At 39.3% G+C, this 26,716-nt stretch overlaps 1 protein-coding gene across 3 annotated transcripts in view; it reads left to right on the forward strand.

Annotated features, from left to right (window-relative positions):
- Positions 1-25,388, forward strand: part of nfatc2a (nuclear factor of activated T cells 2a) — a 25,713-nt gene extending 325 nt beyond the window's left edge. Inside the window, exons 1-10 of one of the 3 annotated variants that reach the window (XM_055056949.1) lie at positions 1-43; positions 3,735-4,647; positions 4,727-4,895; positions 7,923-8,125; positions 8,210-8,382; positions 10,077-10,217; positions 12,997-13,052; positions 13,251-13,383; positions 13,463-14,203; positions 22,707-25,388. The exon at positions 1-43 is cut by the window's left edge and continues 325 nt beyond it. In XM_055056949.1, the coding sequence (XP_054912924.1) occupies positions 1-43; positions 3,735-4,647; positions 4,727-4,895; positions 7,923-8,125; positions 8,210-8,382; positions 10,077-10,217; positions 12,997-13,052; positions 13,251-13,383; positions 13,463-14,203; positions 22,707-22,762 (2,628 nt within the window). In that variant the 3' untranslated portion in view covers positions 22,763-25,388. Of the gene's footprint in view, positions 44-2,303; positions 2,514-3,734; positions 4,648-4,726; positions 4,896-7,922; positions 8,126-8,209; positions 8,383-10,076; positions 10,218-12,996; positions 13,053-13,250; positions 13,384-13,462; positions 14,204-22,706 lie in introns of those variants that run through there. The other 2 variants (XM_055056947.1, XM_055056948.1) reach the window with 2 other exon arrangements.
- Positions 25,389-26,716: the final 1,328 nt, after the last annotated feature.

The following is a 26,716-nucleotide window of genomic DNA, read 5'->3' on the forward strand; positions in this document are numbered from 1 at the left end:
TGGAGGCTGGCGCAGTACCACATGATGAGGTCCATGGATCAAGGTACAGCTGAAGTGTTGTGATTATCTGGTAATCAATCAATTTGATTTTTTTTTATCGTAAATGCAGCTTAGCATGCCTGAAGTGTTGAACTGGAATTTGTTTTGTATGAACATTTTATGGCTCAAAGACAGATTTTCTGCTTTTAACTAACTTTGGAGATAAATTTCGCTTTTAATTGTTCTTGTTTTTGCACAAAATGCTTCAAAATAAACCAAAATCAACACAAATAACAATATTAAATCTGAGTATGTTCATAGATAGGAGTTATTGCTGACAGAGCACATACCTCTGCAGCCATGGATGTAAGGGGTGTAGCTGCGTGTTGTTGCGTCGTGCGTAAATCCGGGGATACCCCGAGGAGAACCCGAGATTCTCCTTTGTCAACACGGAGCGTCTGACGAGGAAATCCAGTCCAGACGCAGACATTATTGGTTGGAAAAGTTATGAAACTGAAAGCTTTTAAGGTTACGACTATATTTGTGGGTTGTAATACACAAATTACAACCCACAAATATGTCATTTTAGTTTTGCAACAGGTGAATGACACGCGATAAGCTCCGCTGATTGCCGCTGCAACCCGTCAGACACCCGGGGGCAGCACCAGGCCGTGCGTCAAAAGGCGCAGATCGCTCCTCTGGTGACCAGAGGTGTTAATTCGCTTCCTGGTGTTCTGTGTCGAGCAGAGTTCAATCGTTCAACCTTTTCCCCACCAGCCTGACGCTGCCGTAAAAGCCCTTGCGCATCTAGACGATATTTTACAACTCCATGCAGCAAAGGCATGGTGCATTCAAGTACACCTTGCACATAATCAATTTAAAAATAGCTCTAAAATGGTTTGATCGACTTTCATTACCAAATCTCAACAAGGTCTGAATGAGGCTTTTTAACATTCTTGGTCATTTTCAGGCAGTTTTACTGCTGTAGATTGGCTTAATTGAATCAAATCTGGCACATCAATCAGTTCTATTCTTTTAAAAAGCCATTCAAAAGCATAGAACTGATTGATGTTTTTCAAAATGTTTTAAAACATTTTTTAAATTGCTTTTTATTGTAAAAATAAAATATTAAAATGCAATCAATTATCAGAAAACTCCAAATCAACAAATCCTATATAAATATTAAATGAAAGCACATATAAATTGTGCAAGCCAATGTTTTTGTTGCATTTCTTTTTAAAAGTACTATGAAGATTTATGTGGCTCTATTTTGGCACAGTTACCATGTCAACAAAGCTTAAGTTTTATTTGTGGAATAAAAAATATCACGACATAAGAAGTAACTCAGCAGATCACATTACATTTTCAGTAATATTCAGTGTTTATGTTTCAGGCGCCAAATAAATTAGGGTAGGTGTCCATTCTAAATCAATAAAGCAACACTAATGGCAACAATAGTTGCCCATGCTCAATTCTTGGTTTTGAAATTTTGCTTAAAGCGGAGTAGATTACAAACATGATAAGAGTTATTATGCAGTATTTCAAGTGTAATTCATTTTAAACAGTGACCTGCTGTTTTAGATATATTTTATTATTTAATAAAACTTAAAATCTCAAAGTGCTTCACATGAGAACCCATTGGTGTGGGGAACCCATTCTACCAGGGACCTATGAGTGCAGAAGCCCTCTCAGAATACAAATAGATCTCCAAGTCAATAAAATACTATTTATTTGCACTCCAAAATAAACAAAGTATAAGTATGAATAATTATATGCAGCTTCCTGCTTGAGACAGTAGAGCTCAGTTTGGTAATATTTTTCAAGAACGTACCTATAAATGTACCTTTGTAGTAAGATTAGAACAAGATGTATATCACATATTATAGATGTACTGAGTATCATTTAATTATATTTTATTATTTGAAACGATGTTTAATCATTTTTAATGTAGAGTCAATGTAGAGTCTCCCAATCTCCGGCTTACTCTGAATACACCATCTCTTTCAATGCTGCCGTAAATCACAGAATAGACGCGCATGTCGACGGGGAGGGGGAAGTCGGCGCGACGCAGCACCTGTTTGCACTTTTGCTCTTTGCTGCTCTACGCATCTTCTGAGGCGGGGGTGGCGTGATAGGGGCCGCGGTGATGCACTGAAACTTTAGAGAGAGAGAGAGAAAAAAAAAACAACTCACACACTGTTGCTCAGTTCGTAAATAGACCCGCCTTCCTTCTGAAAATAACCGCGGAGAACTGAAACAGGAAACTTGTGCGCCGCTTCACCTTTTCTCCAGCTCACCCGATGCGGGATTTGACGCTCAAACACCAAATTGGCATCAGCCGCGCACGTCCCTCGCTCTGGTCCTGGAGGAGTCGGTAGATAATTTAAAAAAAATCATACAGATGACCTCCTTCTACGACGAAAAGGATCTGGAGGAAGACCTCAGTCGAGCCAATTGCCCTGATGAGGATTTGCAGTTTGAGTACTTGTTTGAATATGAGCCGCCTTGCAGCGACTTTGCAGGAGGAGATCAAGGTTTGTCCGATGGTTTTTGTTGACCTGAACTGACCTGTGCTTCTTCTGCGGTTGTTTTGCTTGTGGCTGATTACCATATGGCCTGTAAAGTCTGTCCAGTAGAATATAAAAATAGACCAGGAAGCAAATTTGTTGTTGATGTGGCATCAGATAAGAAGCCATGTGAGAGAAAATGCCAGAAGGTTCTCGTGCTTTCAGCTGATAAGTACACATTCATGTATTTGATTTGTTGTTTAGTTGGAGAGGATGAAATATAGTATTTTTTGGGGGGGGGGTTTCAGAAAAATGATCTGTTTAGGAAGATATACAATATTAGGAAAACATGTAGCATATTCCTTACTGCTCTCTTCTTTTCTCCATCACTATAATCCTCCCATCACGTTTCCTGACATTTAGCATCTTATCCACAAAAATTAAAGTATCAGCTTGCACACATTAAATACATTAGTTACTGTAGATGGCATGAGGCAGGCCATTACATCAGATGTTACTCATTAAGGCAGCAACTAACCATTCTTTTAGGATTCGATTATTTATCAGATAAAAAATGGGCACAACTGCAGATTTTTCATTTACCCGCTTAAGCTTATTTTGTACAATATTAATAAAAATACAACTAAACAAATATTTAAATTCCTCAATAAGAAGGTAAATATGTTATATGTCAAACTTCAGGCCTCGAGGGCCGGTGTCCTGCAACTTTTAGATGTGCCTCTGCTGCACCACATCCTGAATAGAATAATTAAGTCATTAGCAAGGGTCTGGAGAACTGATCTACACAAAGAGGAGGTAATTAAGCCACTTCATTCCAATGTTTTATACCTGTAACACATCTAAAAACTGCAGGACTGGACTTTGACACCTGTGCCTTAGTGTATGCTTGATCATTTGAGATTAAAAAAAAAAAAACAGGTGAAGCTAAAACTATGCCTCTTGCATTTTACATTTGTCTTATCTGCATAATGTATATTTGTTTTATACTTTTATATAATTTTGGATTAATTACCTCTGCGTGTGCTGTTCTTTGAGCAATTGACATTTTATTGAATCTGTAATATGATTAGTTGACAATTTCAAGAATTGATTCATCACCATAAATTGTTTCAACTGTATTGCACATTTTAATATTGCAGTTAAGATTAAGATTCAATAAATGGTGCAGCTCTCATCTGATATTTGTTTCTGCTTGTTCTTAATATCTTGTGATCCTTTTTTCTCCAGATGACCCTGGCCTTGCCACTCACAAGGTCCTCAGTCCTGAATCTGAGCAGGTTTTCCCTTTGGATGAGCAGTACAGGATCAAGTCCTGCAACTCCCCTTACTCCAACCTCAACCCCGAAGTTCTCTCAGGGTACGAAAACCAGGAGACCAGAAACTACCTGGACAACACCCGGCCCCCAGGTCTGGCCCTGAGCCCCCGGATCGAAATCACCCCGTCCCGAGAGCACTACAGTCATGGCCGGGACTCTCTGCCGAACCAGCACCTGAACCTCAGCCCGAGACCCACCCTCACTGTGCCCGGCCATGAGAACCTTGCCTACCGTGAGCCCCAGTGCCTGAGTCCCGCCAGCAGCAACTCCTCCACCAGCTGGCACTCTGAGAGCTACTCGCCCTGGGCATCCCCCTGCGTTTCCCCCAGTAGCGGTCCAAATCCAGCAGATCTCTGCCCCCGCATGCAGAACGTCCATACCGGCTCCCCGCGCACCTCCCCGGGTACCTCCCCTCACACTAGCCTTGGAGAAGACGGCGGCCTGGGAGTACGCTCGCCCTCGCCCCGACCGCGCTCCACCTCCCCGCAGGGCAAGCGCACCTACGAAATGTACCGGAATCCGGGGCTGATGCCTGGGCAGCGGTCCCGCAGTCCGTCCCCGCATAGCGGCCAGGAGAACCCCAACAAGGGAGCTCATTTCACACACGCCGGCCTTGTTGAGGGCGTGAATGGATTTGGCAGCAGTCAGCCAGGCATGGTGCCCACCAAAATAGTCAAGACCTCCAACCAACTTTATGCTTTAATCCCAGAGAATCACGGTGACGGGAACTACTGTGATCAGGACATTAAAACCAAACCTGCTGCAGAGCCTTTCTATGTCATCCCATCAATCTGGCCCAAGCCGCTGGTTCCCAACATCTGCAGGTAAGTTGGTAGAAAACCAGAAACCTTTGAAGCTCATGTCTTTCAACATGAATAACTAATTATCTTTGTCCATTTGCAGCCTCCCATTGGCTACAGCCCCACCATTGGAGTGGCCCCTTCCCAGTCGCACAGACCAGTATGAACTCCACATTGAGGTGCAGCCCAAGCCGCACCACAGGGCTCACTATGAAACGGAGGGAAGCAGGGGCGCAGTTAAAGCCCCCACTGGAGGACATCCAGTGGTACAGGTATGTCCCAAAGTTTGAGTACACCAATACAACTCCATTAAATATTCATAGTGAAAGTTTTTGTTTTATTTTTCTTTTGCTTTACATAGTGCCCTTATTTGAAGTAAAAAGACAATTATTTTTTAGATTTTTATTTCAGACTCAACCTGTAATTTAAAACTCAAACACTTCTTTGAGCAAAGCATCATCATGGAGACCAAGGAACACATCAGACTAGTATGAACTCCACATTGAGTATATATCACTATTAATTCTTCCATCTGAAAGTGAAAACCAATGCAAACATACCAAGACATTGGGTGTGTCCAAATTCAAGGCCTTTCGTTAACCACGAAGACCAGGAGTTTGAAATTTGACTGTCTGGCCTTCAGATTTATTCCTGCCCTTACCCCAGAGCATGTCCTGTTGGTGGTGGTGAAAATCTTGCTAGTTTGTGGAGGACCCTTCAAATTTGGAAAGCCATCCTTGCTGTGGCGTAATGAGTCTCAAATGCGACTGTCGAAGGATGCAGCCCCTGAATTTGTACACAACCATGGCAACCTAAACTGGCAGCCTGGACAAGGAGAGCATTTATCAGAGAAGAAGCCAAGAGACTCATGGTCTCTCTGGAAGAGCTGCAGAGGTCCGACCCAGGGGGAAGAGTTTGTTGACTTTACCTTCATTAGTCATGCACTCTACAAGGTTGGCCACCATGCAAGAGTGGCAAGATTGTTGAATTGTTGAAAGAAAGCCATAAAAGTTTCTGTTCCCTGCAGTTCACCATTAGTAGAGGATACAGCAAACATGTGGAAGAAGGTGTTCTGTTCCGATGTGAGCAAAATTAAACTTAATGACCTGTGGAGGAAAATTACCAGTGCACATCATCTTGAACACCGGAACCCCAACATTAAACATGGTGGCAGTATTATGCAGTGATGCCTGTATTCATCAGGGAAGCGTTCAAAGGAGGTTCACCTTCCTGCAGGATAATTATCCCAAAACCTACAAGCAGCGCTGAAATGCAATGATCTAGATCAAACCTCATTATGCGCTAAACTGGCCTAGTCAAAGACCAGACCAGAACTCTTACTGTTTATGGTTGGTTTTTATTCAGTCTGTCTAAGCTTGAACTATTTTAAATAAAGAACAAGCAAAAGTTTCAGTCTGCAAATGTTTAAAGCTGGTAGAGACATAAAATCTAAAAGATGTGCTGCTTTAACCACAGATAGAGGATTCTACCAAGTGTCAGGTCAAGAGGGCTGAGTTTTAAATGCAAAAAAAAAAAAAAGAATGTTTCCCTCCACTTTGCAGCTATATGTTACTCCTTGGCCTAAAATCTAAAATAAATAACAGAAGTTTGTGTTTCTAACCTGCCAAATTGTGAACAAATTTAAAGGAATTTAATCTTCTTTTCACGTTGCACAACTCTTTCATTCATTGTGTTGTTGCGTCCTACTTTATGATGTTGTGTGTGTTTATTGAAAAATATGAGCAATGTGCGACTCAAGCAGCGTTGCAGTGACAACTAGTTATGCATCAGTGTTGCCCAGCTGTATGAAAACACAAGATGCCATTTCTCACTTCCTTAAACAAATCGTAGACGGACTTTCTAACCTCAGATACACAGAATGACACATAGTAACCAACTCAGGACAACCCTCAAGACTGAACCAAGAGTCTGTGTTTTTCACTCACCTGATTTCTCTTTTTTTATTTATTTTTTTTTCAACTTTCCAGCCTAAAATAGCCGTCTGTGTTGCATCCTCGTCTCATGGTTGTAACCACACACACGGATCTGTGTTTATGCAGTTCTGAGTTCCTCTTCCATACTGTTTCATTTACTGTGCAGCTCTTGTATTAGGAAGCAAAGTTGAGGTACTGGAAAGCTGTCAAGGCATGAGAAAATAAAAAAAAGAAGAAAAAATACAGAAACAGTTCCTGTCGTTAGGGTAATTGCAGTTCAAGAGGAAAGAAAAAGTTTTCTTAATGTCGGTCATGGTCCTAATGCTGAAGGAAAACACAAATTGGTTGTGGCACAGTTTCAGCCGGCCGTAGTGGCCATAAATAGTTTCAGCTTCCTTCTTTTTTGCGTTACTGTGGCAACTTTTCTATACTGTTTTGCTCCTTTTCCATTTTCTGCCCAGTCCCTGAAGAACTCGCCTGAGGTCAGAGCTGCCAGGTTTGCCAGGACAGCCGGACCTGGCTACCCGTGGCCGTACACTTTGCCTAAACTTTCCTTTACCTCTCTTCCACTCCCTCTGCTGCCTTTTTCTCTGAGCAGTCCACTTTACTTTTCCTCCACTCGCTCGCTGCCGTGACTCACCGCTCCTGCCGCTGCCATGCCAACCGGCTGGCTCTTCACGCCCTGCTCGGTGTTTGCAGTTTGCTCCTGCACGCCGCGTTGTGTGTCCACCTGTAGATGGAGGGAATGCGTGCTTTCACGTTGTCATAGTTTCTGCAGATACTGAACCCCTCTTTGCAGTTTCATGGTTACAACCACCAGAGCAAATGGCGGTTTTATTTTAAATTAAGAGAACTTGAAATGAAACTTTTCTCTTTGGTTTGATCACATTTTTCTTGTGAGGCAGCTTTGCTTCAACATTTGGAATCTAGTTCACACATTCATTCATTCTGCAGCAAGGGTCACGCTCGATGCAGTTTGCAAAAAACAGCATTCTCATGCAAGTTCACACCTTGTGGTTTTTGCAGGTTTCCTCAGAAAATTCTCAGGTTAAAAGTAGCATCTTTGTCAGTATAGTGTTATCTACTTTACCAAGTCTGCAAGTTAGGCATGGTTATGTTGATGATTATGATCTTGTTGCATCTGCCATCCAGTGTAAATTACTTGAATGTAAGGTTGGAGTGTAATTTCTTGCTATTCTTAAATTTTAATAAGCATCGCAACATGAATTTAGGTAAAAGAATAGGTAGTGATCTGGTACAGATTAAATGCATTGATTAACAAATCCCTAATTACTGCTAAGTTTCATTTGTTAACAGAAGGGCCAATGGTTCAGTGCTGACTGTGTGTGTGTTATGTATTTGTAGTTGCATGGCTACAGAGGCAAAGATCCAGTTGGCCTCCAAATTTTTATTGGTACCGCAGATGAGCGCATCCTGAAGCCTCACGCCTTTTATCAAGTTCACCGGATCACCGGCAAGACGGTCACCACCAACAGCTACGAGAGGATCATCAACGGCACCAAAGTCCTGGAGATCCCATTGGAGCCAAAGAACAACATGAAAGCCATGTGAGATGAACACAACAATATCGGTATAAAAATGCCTCCCCCAGGTTTGCTCACAATGACGTCGTTTCATTTTTCCTACCACAGAATCGACTGCGCTGGCATCCTGAAGCTCAGGAACGCCGACATCGAGCTGAGGAAAGGCGAGACGGATGTTGGTCGGAAAAACACTCGGGTCCGACTTGTGTTTCGCGTGCACATATTTCAGCCTGGAGGTCAGGACGTCTGTCTGCAAGTGGCCTCGCATCCCATCGAGTGTTGTAAGTTATCAATAAATGTATTATTTATACTTTTCATGGGTTTCCTGCTGGTTATTAAAACCTGCCCAGTGAGGTATAGCTAAAATGTAAAGTAAATCTCATTACCTACATTCAGATGAAGTTGGATTGGGGCTGATAGCCCAGAATCCTGAGAGTAAAACACCTCTTTATGCAGCCAGGGCTTCCATCCAGCTGGTGGTGGCTGCAGGTACCCGTTTATATTTACTCAGTTCTGAAGTCTGTGTTTGGGTACATTAATGGATGTGTGCACAGAGTTATTAAGGTGCTGGATGTAATTGCAACTCAAACAAAAGGTCCCCTTATCCACCTTTGATCAACAACTTGTCAGGTATGATGAACTGCCTGCGATCCGCTTCTGATACTGACTAAAGTCATGACTCAAAAATCGCTTTGCACTGTTGTGTCTCATTTCGTGGAACAATTGTTGCAAAGCTGTGTTTGCTGCAAAACGCATGAGTGATGGGAGCTGCATGAGTCTCCTGGCATCTGTTGTGCCGGGAGACAAACGCACTGTCAGAGCAGGCCTGCCCATGTCATCTTCTTTCAATAAATTTGTTCCCCTTTCAATGTTACAAAAAAACAAAGATCACATGGTTGTCACTAAATGCAACTTCCTTTAAAGAGTATCACGTTTTGATATGCAACCATGTAATAAAATCTGAATGAACTTTTCGGATACTATGGATTTAAAAATTGTGTAACGATGTAAGAAAAAAAAAACTTTTATTGTAGTTTTTCTTCTGTTGAAGCTACTCTATTTTTGATTTAAATGTATGGCTGGACTCGGTGTAGTGCTGGAAGATGAAACCCTGCTGCACCTCACAAACATTTTGAATTCATTGAATAAAACAAAAATTGTGTGTAGTGATGTTCAGTGTTATTTTTGCTGCATATTAACTTTTTGTCAACTTCAACCCACCTTCTTCTTTGTACCTTTGTCCATTGAAATTGCTTGTAGCTTCTCTGCAGATTTAGATTTTTTGCTTGATAATGTAAGGAATATTTATTTTTTCCACTGAACAAGACTCTGTCAGAGGTTCAATATAAAGTTTCTAAACCAGAAGCTAGAGATAGTTAATAACTGCTGCCTACCATGACTGTGAGAAGTTCAATATAAAGTTAGGCAAGATTTTTTGTGCAGCGTGTTTAGACTTTTTAAAAAGACTTATCAGACTTTCTTTAGTCCCTTCCTATAAATCATTTTAACATCCAAGCTGTAGTGACTCCTCTTGATAAGCAGCCCAAGTTGTGATTTGACTCATTTAAAGTGACAACAGTAAGAACAATGACTTTGATTATTGAATGACTCAGCATTATCTCTTTATTGTAAACCACCACCACTTCTGGGTAAATTTGTATTTGTCTCCTATTTAGAAAGCGACATTGAACATGTTAAAATACTGTCATTCAAATCATTATATAAAGAGTATTTTAATCAATAGTTGAAGCTTAGATTAGTTTGTAATGCACTACATATTAGTGTGGTCAAAATTAATAAAATAAAAATGCTTTGTTCAGATGTGCTCTCATGTTTGATCTGTCCACAGACATGAATGATATTTAATATGCAATCATATAAATCAGGGAAGCAAAGGAAATCCTCCCACTGGAGAAAGTGACTGTAGTGGAAAGGCAGTAAAAGTTCCACACCACCCCTCTGTGTGTCCCTGCAGCTCAGCGTTCTGCACACGAGCTTCCCATGGTGGAGAAGCAGGACATGGACAGCTGCTCCGTCCTGGGCGGCCAGCAGATGATCCTGACTGGGCAGAACTTCAGCTCCGACTCAAAGGTCATCTTTCTGGAGAAGAGTCACGGTGAGTGTCTGACAACACCAGCTCCATGGTGGAGTCTGTAAAATCTTTGCGGCCCTTCTCTGTGATAGTTGCGCAACGTTGTGTGTAAACAGTAACGCCACAACCACCAAGCATAATTAATGAGTCAATGTGTTTGTGCAATAAGTTCCTCGCTGTTGCATTTCTTTTCATACCCGTCGTTGTGTAAAGGATAGCATCAGTTATTTGCATGATCAAGAGGATGATGCTGCAGCCTCACTTCCTATTACCCTTCAATGACTTCCATATCGTGTCACTCAAAGGGGCCTTTTGTTGCATGGTTCATGATTCTGTGCCATGTAAAACCTGCCGCGTACATTTCTGATAAAAAAGATTTCAGTTGGTTTTTATGAGCAGCGAAGATCAGTTGTAATTTCATTGTTCCCTTTACGCTAACAAGCACCAGCTTATGGTTTGAACTTTGTTTAGAATTAGGTTCTCTTGTTTCTGCTTGCATTGCTCTGGGCTGCATCTCTGTTTAGCACAGTCTGTTTACCTGAAGGTGACGATAGAACAGTTTGAAGGTCTGAACAGGAATTTACGTATGTTGATCATTTTTTGGTTGTCAAATTAATATTGGCTATTTTTTACAATATATTTTACATGTTCTTGTTTAAAAGAACATAATTTTCTATGGTTTTAGTTGTAAATATAAGAATTTGATGAGCAGGTTTAAATTAAGCTTAGATTTATTCCAGACTCTCAAATTGTAAACCCTACCCAAGCAAGTTGCACTTTGATTGTAAACTTTCTGTTTACAATCAAATATTTTTGATTATTTTAGTTTATCAGATTGCTGTGGCATGTTTTTTTTCTTTTTACATCCAGTAACTTTTCAGCAAACCTTATGTCCTAGTTACTGTTTTCTTTTTTTTGTCTCTTGTCTGGGAATCCCTTCTGCTATTTCGCAAGACTCCACAGAAATTGTGAGAAGAAATCAGTGGAGAAAGCTTGCAGAGAGGGATTACCTTTGTTTAGGAGACTTTCTCTGACACAAAGTTCTGAATAAGTCCAGCTGTGAAATCCTTCTGAATGAGTGACAGCTGCATCTGGCTGGAGCTCCCCTGACTCTTGTCTTTGGACGAAGAGAGCTTTATTTGGGAAATAACTACATCCCGAGCCAAACCAAAGCAACTCAGTCTCTTTCTCCAGGTCCATCAGCCCTCCTCCCATCAGAGGTAATTGTTAGTGGAGGAGGGAAGGCTCGGGGTCTCCCTTAGAGAAGAACTGCAACAAAACGCAAACACTTCCCAAAGCCAACAGAGCAGTAGCGTCATCACATTTTGCAGAAGAAACGGAGAAAGTTTCTCATACAAAAAAAATAAGACCAAGAAAAAAAAGTTGGTAGTGTGTGTGGAATCCCCCTCTCTTGCTGACTCATTTAATCCATGTGTTTTCAATCTGTAGTTTGAGGGTTTCCCACCTAAACCTGCAACACTTCTGTGTGTTTGCACTCAAATGCCCCACTTGTTTTATAGATTAAATCTCCTGTGTAAAATCAACTGTTACTACATTAAAGTCTGCAGTTTTTCTTTTTTGCTAGCTAACATTTGCAGCAAAAAAAAAACATATCTTCAATCATATTGCTGAATGAGTGTGTTTCAGATGACCTACAAATTTTGCTTCTAAGTGTGCTGGTTGGTGGGACAGGAAGTGGTTTCGTCTATATTTTATCTACAAGCACAAGCTGCATCTTCAAGCTAACATATAACCAAAACAATATGCAGGTTTTAATGGAGGATTTTATTTATTAAGGGAAAAGAAAAAGCTTTCCAAACCAACTTGGTTCTCTGTGGAAAGAGTAATTGTCCCATAAACTTAAAAACTGGTTGTCCCACCCCTGCAAGCAGCAACTACCATCAAATCTTTGCAAAAAACTGGCAATTAGTCTCAGTGTGGAGCAATTTTAGCCAATTTTTCTCTGCAGAATAGTTTTAATTTGACCACATCAGTGGGTTTTCCAGCGTCAATGATTTTTTTTGATGCTGAAAAACCTTAATTTTGTCTTTTTGAGTTGTTTGAAGGTGGATTTGCTGGTGTGCTATAGCTCCTTGTCCAGCTGAATAAGATTGAGCTTTCGGTCACAAACTGATGGCCAGGCTCTTCCTTCACAAACTATTGTCACCTTTTTTGATTCCTAGAATAACATTCTAGATTATTTTTTAGGAAATGTGTTTCTTTTTAGTCAGCTGTGGTTTTTACTTCAGACCTCCCACAAGGATGTTATTGTCGCATCACGTTTAATGTTAAACATCTAACCTGAGTTTAGATGTCGTTTGGATTATTTTATGACCTCACCTACTTAATTTGGCAAACCAACCAACCCTGGGGAGGAACACTACTGTTAGACGTTTTGTTTATTTGTTGGTTATTCACTGTGGTCCACTAGAGTTTCCAAGTCATGGAAAGAACTTTATAATCATTTCCAGACTGAAAAATGTCAATGGAATTGTCTTGAATTTTCATAGATTAGGGTGTGAGGTGTTTACAGAAATGTATCATTTAATGACGTAACAAGAAGGGAAAGCCCTTTTTTTTTTTTCCAAATGTGGCCATGTTCGTTTTGATACCTTTTGTCAAACTGAATTTTTTTGTATTTACTTGGTTATTTGTGTCTTATGTGGAATAATAGATTGATCTGGAACATTTAAATGTGATCAAAGAGGTAATTTTCTTTTTTCTTTTTTTCCCCACCACTGTAAAACTACTTTTCAGAAAACAAACCTCATAAACTCTCCTTTTACCTTCTCTTTTGTCCCAGATGGCCAGCAACTCTGGGAAATGGAAGCAACAGTGGACAAAGACAAGAGCCAACCTGTACGTATTAAACATCTGTTAAATAAAAAATTTTTCCACTTATGGGACATTTTCTGTTGAAGCTCAGCTTAAATTCGTTTGGCATTCAAAGGGATAGTTCACAATTTATGAACTGTCTAGATTTATGCTAAAGAAAGAGGCCAATAGACTCATCTACCGTTGGTAAAACATTAACCGTATTTAAAAATTATTTTGCAGAGCATGCTATTCGTGGAAGTGCCATCTTACCAGGATACATCCATATGCCAACCTGTCAAAGTGAACTTCTATGTTATTAACGGAAAACGAAAGCGCAGTCAACCTCAGCATTTCACCTTCACCCCACTGACATGTAAGAACCTGGGGCTTCGGGTTCTTTTCTTGTTTTGAAGACATTTCATTGACTCATTTGTTTTTCCTTTATCTTCCAGCTCCTGCCATAAAGACAGAACCTCTCGATGAATATGAAGCACAAAATATGGGCTTTGGTATTCCTCAGATCTTGGGCTTATCGCCTCACTCCTACTACCACAACCCTCGCGGCATCCTTCACCCAGACAATGGCCTAATGTCCAGCATGGCTTCCTGTCAGCGTTTCAGCCCCAACCTTCCAAACCAAGACGCGCGTTTCCAGCAGCAAAGCCCGGCTATTGTCTATTCTCGAGGTGGGAAGAGCCTCAGTAGCAGCCCAGGCTCGTGGCACTCCGGCGGGGTCATGCCTGACCCCCACCGGTCGGTGCTGGTCCACACAGGTTCACCAGCTCAGTCTGTAGGTCCCATCAGTTCAGGCCAGCACTCATCTATCATCCAGTTCTCCCCCACCAACCACCACCTGCTCAGGGCTGGAGATGCGGAGACTCTCCCTCCTCCTCCGCCTGATAACCAGCAGATCCTTTTCTGCGATGACTACCCTGCGCAGGCAGGATCCCACTCACCTGGACACCCCCAGGCCCAGGCAGCAGTGACCCACCAGCAGCCATGTCCCACCGTCATCCAGCAGCAGCAACAGCAGCAGCAACAGCAGCAGCAGCAGCCGCCATTTGGGCCGAAGGAACCCCAAAAGGTCCCGGGGGCGCCTGGGACACAGCCGATGGAGGTTACCGAAGATGAACAGAGGAGAGTGACGGTCAAGGAGGAGAACTTGGACCAGGCCTACCTAGATGATGGTGAGTGTAAGTTATTGCCTTTACACTCCCTGTAGGGCTGCACAATACTACTGGAAAAACAAACTGTCATGTCTGTTGATATTATTGATTAGTTTCTTTTGTTTTAAATATGTAAAATACTACCAATCTGGTGGCGTGACATTTCCTGTTTCATCCAGTTTTTTATGTTTATTTTTAAGCAATTATAAGACATGATGGCAAAACCTTAAACTCCTGCTGCACCACTTGCAAGTTGTTGGTAGGTAACCAAAGAGTGAGTGAGTCAATTGATACCACCCACCTAGCTTAGCTGGCTGTAAGAGCTTTAATGGAGCTCCATCCCCCAGAATGCTGTGCGGCTCTGAATCAGAATTCAGTGAAATTACTGAAAATATTATTGATATTGATTACGATGCACATTGTTATGGATTGATTGTCCAGCCTTTTGCTCCCTGTGAGTTTTGTAATTAGTAGCTCAAGTGAAATGATGCAGGCGGACACAGCCACCGAAAGAAATGGATGATAAGAACCAGAAGCGGCGATATGAGTTCTCTTAAGAACAATTCAAGGATATTTACAGTATCTGCACCATCTGTCGCTCCAATCTGTGCTCCATAGTATCCTCTGAACAAAGCCAAAAAAAAAAAACTGTTAAAACAATCCATCCAAAGTGGAAATAATGATGGGTTTGAGTCATATGTTTATACTTGCGCTTGTCAACCCTGTTTCCCTCTGACTGAATTAATGTCTGGCCAGATCCAGCAGCAGGCAGAAGGTGGAGCCTTTCCTTGTTTTGGTGTTAAAGGTTCATTATCTTTGAAAGTAAAGTGACAGACCCTGAAAAGCAGCACACAATCGACTTGATTACTCAGTCGAGATGGAAAGTGTTTTAATAGGATTTAGGTTTTTCATCTACCACATATTAATCTCAGGCAAAATGAGAAACCACAGCAGATAGATCAGGGTAGGTTTATAAAACAATATCCAAAGATTTAAACATTCACTTCAACATCAAAGACACTTTATTAATCTAATAGGAAAATCAAATGTTGCAACTCAATTTTTTGTTAAAGAATTGTTGTACATTCTGATGGCTGAGGACAGGAAGAATATCCTGTAGCAGTCTGTGGTACATCGATTGTAAATATGCATCTGACTGAAAACACTGGTTTTGCAAAACAGTCTTGTGAAAAGGATTCTTAGGGTTGTTGAAGCATCTTCTGTATGGTTACATAAGAAGAGCTGCAAAAGCCCAAAGAAAACTTGACAGAAGACTGGCAGTGTTGATGTGTGAAGAAAAAAGAAGTTTAAAAAACTCCTCTGCAGTTTGCTATGTATGTTCTGTCATAAATGAGCATTAGGAGGTGCTCTGGCTAGATGCAAGAGGGGAAACACCAGCGACAAATTAGTTGAGAAAGAATGATGGAATTAGACAAAAGGAAATCAAGGAAGAAAACCAGTTAAAGACTGCAAAAAACTCGAGTAGCCATCCAGAGCTACTATGGATAGGTTTAGATCAAATTAAATTAAGCTCTATGCTTAAATCTAATTTTTTTGGCAAGACTCGAAAACTCCCCATTCTTTGCAAATCTTGCAGTTTTGTAAAGAAATATTTGTGTCTAAATATATAAAACTGACATAATACTGTGATCTATTAAATCAGGAAGCTGAGTCAATCACACTTTCCAGATGTTTACTTTTGGAAACGATTTAACATTTTAGTCCCCCCTTGAAATGATGCATTTTTTGTTGTCCACAATTAACTTAACATCTGCTTATATTGATGTTTCTGAATGCTACGTGCTAAAATATATTTCAGTAACACGTTTCGTTTTTGGTTGCCATGCTCCACCGATCACCATGCTGGTTGCACAGGTTCACCTGACACCAACACACATCAGGTCAGGAAATGTGCTTTTCTTTTTTTTTTCTAGCCAAAGACTGAGCCATTGGGAGAAAAAAAGTGTCACTCTGCTGGCCGCCTGGACATGTTGACACTGTTATGAAGTGAAAAACAACTTCTATGGCAACCATTGTCAAACAGTGGAACGTGCTGCCTGGGAGAACTGGGGAAAGCCTCCCTGTTTGTTATAGTTGGCCTGGATTTCTCCTTGGCCTTACGCCCCTCTGTCCTGTGGGGGAGCCCACCAGAGAATTAGCTTTTTTTCCGACCACAGGATTCTGCCAATCTGGCACAAGAAATTCTTATTTGCAGCTGCTGCCCTCTCAAAATCCAGGCCGTTCCCTGCAAGATAGCAGGGAGGGTGGAGGGTGGTTTGCAGGAAAAGGGAAGGAGCTGTGTGTATTTGTGTGTTTCAGTGGAAAAAATGAAACAGCATTGGTAAAAAAAAAAAAAAAAAAAAAAAAAAAAAGAAAAGAAAGCCAGCAGTGGAATTTGTGTTTTTTGGATGGGGCTTGCAGGGCTTCCCTCCACAGTAAACAGCAACAGAACTGTGAGCCTGTGAATTAACAAGGAGTTGGAGAAACAGTAAAACTGGGTCTCCCCTTTGATCCTTCCGTAACATTTTCCGAAGCCTCAATTCCTTCCGTTTGACTAAATTCAAAAAACATTTACCGTACACCTGTCCTGGAGAACTCTGGAAAACTACTTCTTAAAACAGCAGCCATAATCAACAGGGGAAATAAGTATTAAACACATCGTCACATTGGTACACAGGAAAATAATTATTAAACAAGCTTGCTGAAACATGATTAATACTTTTTTAAAATTATTGTGAGTAATTCTTTAGATTGTCAGTAGTTTTCATAAATTTGTCGTGGGATTCCATTGTCTGGCTGTTTGTTACAGCTGCTATATTTTCTTGCTCTGAACCCAGCTCAGAATTTCCTTGGCTCCGTTTGGGATAATTGTCTTGTTTAAAAAAAAACAAAAAACAAATCCCAGGACATTTCTCCATTTCCAGTCTGCCAGAACCATGTGCTAAAATACAGACGCATACCATGACACCCCGGCCTGGAAATGACCTTTGTCGTGTATGCTGGTGCAGGGGGGTTGTAAAAGTTTTTCTTCTAAAAAAATTATGAACCAAACCTTTAAACCCCGTATTTCATGGGTTTATTATGGGGTCTGCTGCTAGCCTTAAAAAAGCTTTAGCATGTCTCTTCTTCAGGAGTGGAGTCCTGTGCAGTTAGCATGTAGAGCTGAAATGATGTTCTCTCTTTTGCTCTTGGTCAACTCTTTTAATTGATCTTTTCACTTTTCTGCCAAAAACCTGGAGAGAAGCACCTGATAACCATGATTATTGTTGCTCTGGATTTCCATATTATTGCCCAAATAAAATACCAAGATGTTTATGAATAGGTCAGTCGCTCCTGCCATCTTTTTTTTGACTATCAATTTCTACTAATAGGGTTTAGATGTACTGTACTTCCTACATGCAGACTCATTTAATTTGTTTTCATGCCTCTCTTTTATGTTTTGTTGAAGTGCTTCACTTAAGTCTTGATTTTCTGACTAATTTGGTTTCATTTTGTGTGAATTTCATGTCAATAGACCCACGAGAAATCTATTTACTGAAAATACTTATCATCCTTGCAGTAGGATGACAGTATATAGGTGCAGCCATCCAGTAGCAGCTGGGGCCTTATCTCTCTGGCAGGTTGGTTTTCATCAAACTGTGCTGTCAGTGCTGCTTTAATGAGAAAGATAAGAGGGACTTCCCAATATCAAAAACAATAATCAGGAAAATCCCCTTCTGTTTGGCCAGGAGGTATCAAGGTTTGATCTAGAACCATCAAAGACGTTTCTGTCAACATTGCTCATCAAGACAAGTGCGACAGCCTTTAGTCATTTTAGAAAGAGATGCAAGAAGAAAGCAGAGATGCCACATCCTGGTATCGTCACAATACTGTGGTCGAAAAACTGTCACATCTCCTTTGAGCCTGATTGTGACTCTTAAGTGTTAAAAAGTTTGCTTTTTCGTTCTGAACCCCAGTTTCTCCCCATGTCTCCCACTCAGTGGGTGCTTTACCTGCAGCCCCCGCGTCGGTTCCCATCGCTTCAGCCGCTTCTCAGAACAGACATGATTAGCAGTATTTGTTACAAAATAAAACATTTGGAAGTTTGACTTCCCTTTACATTATTAATTCGAGGATGTCTAGCATTGCCAAGAAAATTGGGATAATTGACAGGTTGCAAAGGCTGGGAGTGACGGGTTTAGTGGGTGTGGAATAAAGCCAGGAGGCAGTGGAGCAGGTGAAATCGTTCCAGCATGTGGAGATCAGGGCAGAAAGATAAAGCACACAGCAACAGTCCGGCAGGCCGACATTAGTCTCACCTCACTTCCGTCCCATTTGGGCGGTTTTCTCAGCTACATCTCAGTCGAACTTAGATTGGTGACGATCTCACCGACCGGTGCACACATGCTTTCAGGTATCCTGTGAATTAGTTTTCATAGCTTTTCTTCTTGCTGTGAGAAGTTATTTTCTTCTAAGTCTTTGCTATTGATATTGCAGCTGGGCAAGTTGTAAATTCTGTGGTGGAAAATGGCAAAATTGTTGCATTTCATTCAGTTTCATCCAGTTTTGATTTTTCTACAAAATTATGACCTCAAATTGAAGAAGTAAGAATATAGAAGTTAAAACAATAAAATTAATTACATTTTCCACTTTGACAGAGCTCGTTCAGTGTTAGACTGCTGCATCCTAGATGCACAAAGTTGCCACTATCGCAGATCCTTCCTCCCAGTAGCCGTAAAGTTTGATAACCATGAGTCGTAATGACTCTGCTCTTATTTGCATGTCCGTCTTCTTCTAAATAGTCAGTTATGATGTGCACATACATACATTTTTCTCTCTAATGAAGCCGCTTAACACTTTTTAACTGAGTGTGTAGTTTTTATTAACTGCACAATATAATTTTCTTGATGTTGTAAATACGTCCTTACTGTGCAGTCTCTTATTTTCATATACATTTTATTGCATATTTAGTACATAAATATTGTACTAAAAATGCAATCTCATCTATTAATGAGTAACATGTTGTTCTAGCTTTAGATATTTCTGAAGGAACTCTGAGGAAAATGAAAACTGTAAATTTATATTCACATTTGAATTCCTATGAAGCTACAATTTTGTTTAAATAGATCTATTTACAGACCATACAGTTGAAGGAATATAAACACACAGCAGCGTTCGGTCTAAACTGGCCTTTAAATGTCGACACCAGATTTGTGGTTTTACTGTCCTTTATCTCTGCTTTTCTGTCCTTTCGTTTCAGCGCTCTGCCACTTTCACACTGCCTCATAAAGCTTTCTCAGATTGATCGAGTCAGACTTGACCTATCTTTCTGCCACACATACTAATAGCACAGCACATAGCTTGAAACCTGCACACACACACACGCATGCACACACTCCAGCTTGTGCCAGGCAGTAGACAGCAACTGAGTTGTCTTCTGTCCAGGGTGTCCCTCTCTACCCAGCCTTGATTTGTAAACAGCGCAGCTATTTGTTTCATAACCCAGGAGCCAGACACTCGCCTATTGAACAGAGCAGCATTCCCCCTGGCTTCCCTCAAATAGTCGGTCCGTGCCAACTGTTCATTAGGCCCAGTAAAGCCCCACTGTGTGCTGCCCGTCTGCAGCGGTCCTGTTGCTTCTCGAGGGCCTGCTTCGCACTCAGGAAAAAAATCCTGTGGCCCGACTGCGGAGATGAAAGTTCCTTTAAGGCGTTGGGTGTCACAGGGAATTCCACCCTGCTTAAAATAAACAGGGATGCTGATGTTGTGACGACAGCAGAGCGCCCAGTTTGGCTGTCATTGCAGTCTCTGAGATTCTCAGATGCTGCTGGTGTTATAAAGTGAGCTCTGTGTTCAGTTTCCCATCTGCAAAAGATCAGCAAACCAAGGAGATGCTGAAGGACAGCAAGACTAATATTAGCCTGGTGAATGGAGCCTTCATTAGTTTTTTTTAAAGATGATTTTTGTTATATTTTATTTCATATTCAGAGTTGGGCTTGTATTGGACACCTATAAGCAATCACAGCAACATTTGTTTTGAAAGTTAAATATTATTATAATATTAAAGTCAAGCTAAGAGTCATTCAGACCAGATCCTGGACTGTTCAAAGTATTTAAATCCCAAGTCTAAAAGATTTCAGACTCCACTTAGACTTGTGCTTTGAAGTTGTAATATATAACTTTTACAGAAATGTTTTTTGTTTTTTTTACATATTTGTTAACTGCCATGACGGTAAAAAAGGCGTAATAATCTGGTATAATACCCCATAGCAAAAAACACATTACTGAATGAGCTAAATGTTGTAAAAGTTGAATGGTACAACTTTCATAAAGTATGGAGAAAGAAAACATTAATTGTAGCATAAATAACAAATTGAAAGTTTTTGGCAGTTTTATATGGCAGATTTTTACTCTTCAATGGTCTGTATTATGGTTGGGTTGATTCTTGCTGAAATCAACCCCAGATATTTTTAAAATATGGAGAGGTAGCTCTGCAGGGGTTGGGAGCTACTGGAAACAGCATTTTTTTTTTTCCCCAGAGTTGACGTATTGAACGTGTTTCATGAAATGCAAACTTAACAGCGTTCTCCTGCCACCCTGAAAGTTCAAAGCTAATTTGCGTTAATAGTTGCACTCTTTGCCTCTTCGATATGAAAATCAGGTCTTTAAATGGAGTGTACACAAGCTAGCTGAATTAATCTGCCTTGAAAAAAAATGAAAGCTTTAATGAAATGACTCACTGTTACGCCCTTATCGTTTGAATTCGAACAAAATGACTCCTCTCTAACTTAACCAAAATTTACATGAGATGGGGAAAAATGTATGTTTTTCTATTGCATATGAGGCTATAACTAGATAACCTGTAAAAGAAGTGGAAGTTGTAAGAATAACATCAATGTTGGTATTTCTGGCATTGCATTTGAGCAAAAAAGTCCCATTTTGGGAACATTTTCGGCAGACAAAATTGTAACTGGTTAGACTTTTTTTCAATCGTTTGTGAAACTGGATTTTAAATGATTTAATTTAATTATCTGATATATTTTGAGGTGCCATATTAAACTAAACCCAAGTGTGTCCTTATGAGTGTCTTGAGAGGCATTTGTTGATTAAAATAATCTGGACCTTTAATGAACAAATAAAAAAACAGCAGTGACCCTTTGAGAAGTATTGTTTTCAGGTATTTTAACTATTTAAGTGAAGTGATTATTTGATCAGAAATTTTGCTAGTTTATCTTTTTGTACCAGAATATCAAATATCAATTAAAAAACTTTATCCCTTTTTATGCGTCACTTCCTTAATCCGTATTGAATTTGCATTACAATCAAAAAGTTCATCACAGCTGCATGCTGGTGAAATGGTGGGGGAAAAAGTTTGATAAAATTTTTAGAACTATCAACCAGAGCCAATCAAGAGGAAAAACTACACATTTTATGGATGTTTACATATTAAACCTTCATGAAATATGTGAAATTAATATATCTCATATATTCCTAAGTGACATGGACATATATTATGATATAAATCCAAAATCTGCATACAAGAATATATAGGTAGCTTACACAAACTATTTATTCTTAAAATGTTCTATGTTTATATATTAAATAGCTTCTGGAGATGGCAATTATGTCTCTTATTTTACAATATTGGTAATCTTTAAAGTTGCGAATATATAAATTAGTATATCTTTGAATACATGAGGATGAAGATTTATTAAGTAAATATCTTTTCCGATTGCAAATGTTACATGTATCATGTTTCAGTTTGGAAATTGCTGGTCTGCATTTTAACAGTTCAGCTGCCGGAGTGCAAATGTTGCTCATCTCTATGGTTACAAAATCAGGATATGCATTTATAAAGGCTCCAGTTCCTGCCAAAAAGCCTTTTTGGCACGTTTTGAAATACTTGTATTACTCATCTGACCTAATGAGTTTTCCAAAGTAAACTGGGAGCATTGGCACCAGTCTCGCATATCTGAAAACACAGACGGCTTTGAAACATTAGCGATCGACACAGACGGCGCGGGATGACATGCGACGCATTGTTGGCATTCTTCGTTGCTCAATCCAGAACTACCTGAGCAGGCAAACTGTCTGAGGAAGGAAGAACAGTGTGTTGCAGGTTGTTCCCCTTTCCTGTTCTCCTCCGTCTGTGGAAGACGTGGGTTAATTTTACCAACAAAAATACATCATAAAAAAAATCCCTCTGAAACAAGAAAAACATGTAGTTGTTTGTTGGCATGTGCCCTATACAAGATCAACCCGCCCCCACACACAAACACACCCACACACACACATGTTGTGGTCCTATTTTTAGAACTGCGACACTATAAAACTTTCCATTTCAACCCCCTTCCTCTTGTGTTGATGCATTTGTAATCGGCTGAGCAACAGCTGGTTGCCTCCAGAGGTTCCTCGACGTAAACGCAGCTTTTGTTTCGTCTGAACTGAAGCGTCATATTTCAAGAATGAAATCATTTTATGTTGTCCGAGGGGATGTGTTTTGAAGTCAATTACCTAAGATAACATTTTCCTGTCTTTATTTGCTTTGCAGTGAATGAAATCATCAGAAAGGATCTGACGGGGGTTCAGGCCAGAGTTCAGACATAGACAACAGAGCGAAGCAGGAAGCAACAGCCTATTCCTCTTCCTGTGCTACCCACAGACAGACACGCATCAATGCAATCATCTACTCTCCAGCAAGGTGGCGCTCATCCCCCTACAATCTCATCTTCTGGTCATTGTTTTCCTTTAAACATAGAGACCGGAACGTCAGCTCCTGGTTGCTGTGTTTGCTTTGGATGGTTTCCTGCAATAAACACTTTGTAAACAGAGGAGCTCATTTTACCAATAACATCTGCCACCAGCAGCACTAGGGATTACTGAGAAAACACAGGGACGTGCACCTTATTTTGATGGAAATCTTTACAAGTATAACCTCAGAAACCATCTAAAGAGAAACGAATGGAATAAAGGGAATAATTCCTAAAACCCGTTCATAAAACAACTTTATCCACTCTGTTCCGGCAATAAACTCACACCTCTTGCCTTATAATAGCAAAGATCTGGTGTGTAGCATGCAGCAGTTTCACCAAAAATGTCTAACAGGTTATAGCGAAACCAAAAAATAAATCACAAAACAATGTTCTCTTGCGGCTTGTTATATTTTTCAGCCTTACTTGCACAAAGTTTGTCTACAAGTTTCTTTTTGTTGCTTTTCCAAAGCGTTCATGCTCATCATCTCATTTTAAGTGCAGTTTTGTGCTGGTAGACAAACACACACAGCCTTAAACATAATCTGTAAATGAACTATTGTGACACTGCCTGTTATGCACTGTTTTCGAACAGAGTGGTTGATGTTATGGCTTCTTATATCATTTGAGTCATGAGATTAAATGAATATTTTATGCTTTTTTAATGCTTGTTTTACAATGTTACAGTAACTTGTGATAATGCAATGTTACATATATCTCTGCACATATCAAGAGCCAAAAGTGCCACAATCCAATAAATAACTTTTAAACATTAAGGTATGCAATCATTTAAATAAAATTGTAATAACTACATTAAATAAATAAGTAATGCATTAATAATGGTTTAAATTTTTGGTAAAATTTTGTAATTATTGAATATGTTTTTGTGTCCTGCATTACAAGTCTGCAACATTAATCCAGACAGCAGGTTTTTGCCATTTGTAAACTCACTTTGAGCCCTAAATTTTATGACCTTTTGAAAAATGACGGCTTATAATTTTCTAAAAAATCTCTACAACAGAAAATACGTCAATTTTAGTTACATATTTAGGTTTTAAAATAAAAACTGTTAAAAAAATGTATAGATTTTCTTCTGCAGTATGTTGATATTTGTGGAAAATTATGTCAAATGTAATGACACAAAGATCTAAAAGAATGTTACTGGTGCTTTTAGTGTCATTCTGTTGTAAAACATTAAATGCAAATATTCCATGAAAAACAAAAATGTAATTCTGCCAGAAACATGTCATTTTATCTACATTTTAAACATATTTCTTGGATCTTGGGCTATCGTGAGTCCAGCTCGGTGGTTTCCACGACTTTGTAATAAGTCATCTGATTGGATAACCTGGGCAGCAACTCAGCTGCAGACCAATTGGATTGTCTGTAGCAAAATCATCCTCTATTGCAACGCAAAACGAGTAAATAAAAACAAATTCTATATGCTTTCTACTTGTAATTGATATTGATTTTAATTATTTATACATTTAATAACTATTTTCATATATGCATTTTTTATGTATACATTTTGCTGACTATTTATTTGGTTTCTGGCATTTTTCAGCCCTTGATATTCACATGCTCTATACTGGTCTTGTAATTTTCTTTGTGAAATAAAATAAAAATGGGCGTCTTTCTTTTTTTTTCACAGTAAACTCTGTGGTTGTGTCCACAGTCTAAAGACAAAAAACTGTGTATATTGCTCTGTGTATTTGTTGCTTTTCTTTGCAATCATAATCATTGTACTAAAAGCTGCCTATGCAATGCTTCCTGCTTTCAGTTGTAAAGAGTGTGCGTATTATTATAATTATCATTATCTGTAAGCAACGGCATCATGTTAAGGGGGTAGTGCTGCAAGACTCAGTCGCACAGTAACAGTTTGTTTTTATGATATTTTATTTTTTGGAACAGGAGAACAGTTTGAGTTATGTTACTGTCAGATGTCAGTACAATGAACACTCCAAAGTGAAATAGAAGACATATTTGATATGTTCCATATTATCACAGCAGAATGTAATATTATTACATTTAAAATTTGATATTTAACATTTCTCATTGAGCCAGTGGAGCACAAATGTATTTGACTTTTAATGAATGTAATCTGTATTAAATAGTTCCCCCTTTTTTCTGTAAATAATAGATGCATTTTTATTAATGTGTTCAGAGTCTAAAATAGGAGCTATGTGCTGTTTTTCTATCATTTAACTATAATAGAGTTGAGTTATGATTATGTTCTTAATTCAATCCATCCATAATAATTTCTTTTGTTTTTATCATTTCACAATATCAAAACCTTTACTAACTGATGGATTATTAATGCTGTACTATTTTGTTTTTTTTGTTTTTTTTTTGTAGATGTCTTGATGTTTATGTTGAAGTATGACTTTCCGTGCCTCTTCAAAAACCTCTTCTTATGGTATTTTTGTATTATTAAAAGAAGCAATAAATAATAACAATCGTACATGCTAATAAGGTGTTTTAATTGTTTCTAGGATGCTGCCCTCATGAACACAAATCAACTTGAATTGATGTGAATTTTTCTTCTCTGGTTTCTAGCTCTGAATAAAATAAATACAAATAAAACTTCAAGTATGAAAAAGAGGAAGGATATTTGGATGTCCGAGATGTAATCCCAATTTTATTTTCTAAAATTTTACCTCTAAATTCAGGAAAATAAAGTACATTTCTAACAAATTTCAAGTCAGAAAAATAAACCGCAATCAATTAATCAAATGGGCTACAATACTACACCAGTTTCATTAAATATTGCAACTGTACTGGTAAGCAAAGCTTAATTCCACAATTTATCCTTTGAATTTCTCTTTGAATGGTAAACAGCATTTTCCTGATCATTTATTGGAATCCACAGTGGAAAAATATTTTGAACATCAAAAGACATAACTCAAAAAATACAAGAAGTTTTGCAAATATTATCAATTAAGTGTTAGTTAATGTTATTAACCTGGACCGGTCACCAGTATGTCACATGACTACAAAGATAATCACCCATGCACACATACGCACACACACACACACATATATATATATATAATATATATATATATATATATATATATATATATATATATATATATATATATATATATATATATATGTGTGTATATATACTATATATATATAGTGTGTGTGTGTGTGTGTGTGTGTGTGTGTGCTGGAATGGGAGTAATGGGAGTATATGTATATATATAAAACCCCCAAACTGGATCAATGGCTACAACAGATTCCAGGAACAACATCAGACATCTCAGTCCAGAAATGTGCAGTCCTTGGCACAGCCAAGATACTGCGCAGAACCCTCAAGCTCCCAGGCCTCTGGTAGAGGACCCGAGCTCAGAGGATCAGAACCACCCGCGGTGGTTCTGAATTTTTTTTTATTTTTGTGTGTGTGTGTGTATATAGACTCTGTATATCCGGGATGGGTCAAAAAGAAAAGAGTCGAATTCGTCATAACTTGAGAAGCAAACCTCCCCAGTTGGGGAGGTTTGCTTCTCAGTTGAAGACGAGTTTGACTCTTTTCTTTTAAAGACGAGTTTGACTCTGGAGAAGTTTCATTAATAGATCTTGTTACAAGAACAGAAACCATTTTTAAGGCAGAAGAATTAATCACCAAGGAGACAGACAATGTGTTTTGTATATGTATATATATGTGTATATATACTCTCCTCCAGCCGGGGAGGTTTGCTTCTCAGTCCGGGATGGGTCAAAAAGAAAAGAGTCGAATTTGTCGTAACCTGAGGAAGTGCTTTTGTCCTGAGAGATATCTCTTTCATCTTCTCTACCAGGAAATACC

This window comes from Poeciliopsis prolifica, unplaced genomic scaffold (genome assembly GCF_027474105.1).
Source record: "Poeciliopsis prolifica strain line A6 unplaced genomic scaffold, Auburn_PproV2 SCAFFOLD046, whole genome shotgun sequence".
NCBI lineage: Eukaryota > Metazoa > Chordata > Actinopteri > Cyprinodontiformes > Poeciliidae > Poeciliopsis > Poeciliopsis prolifica.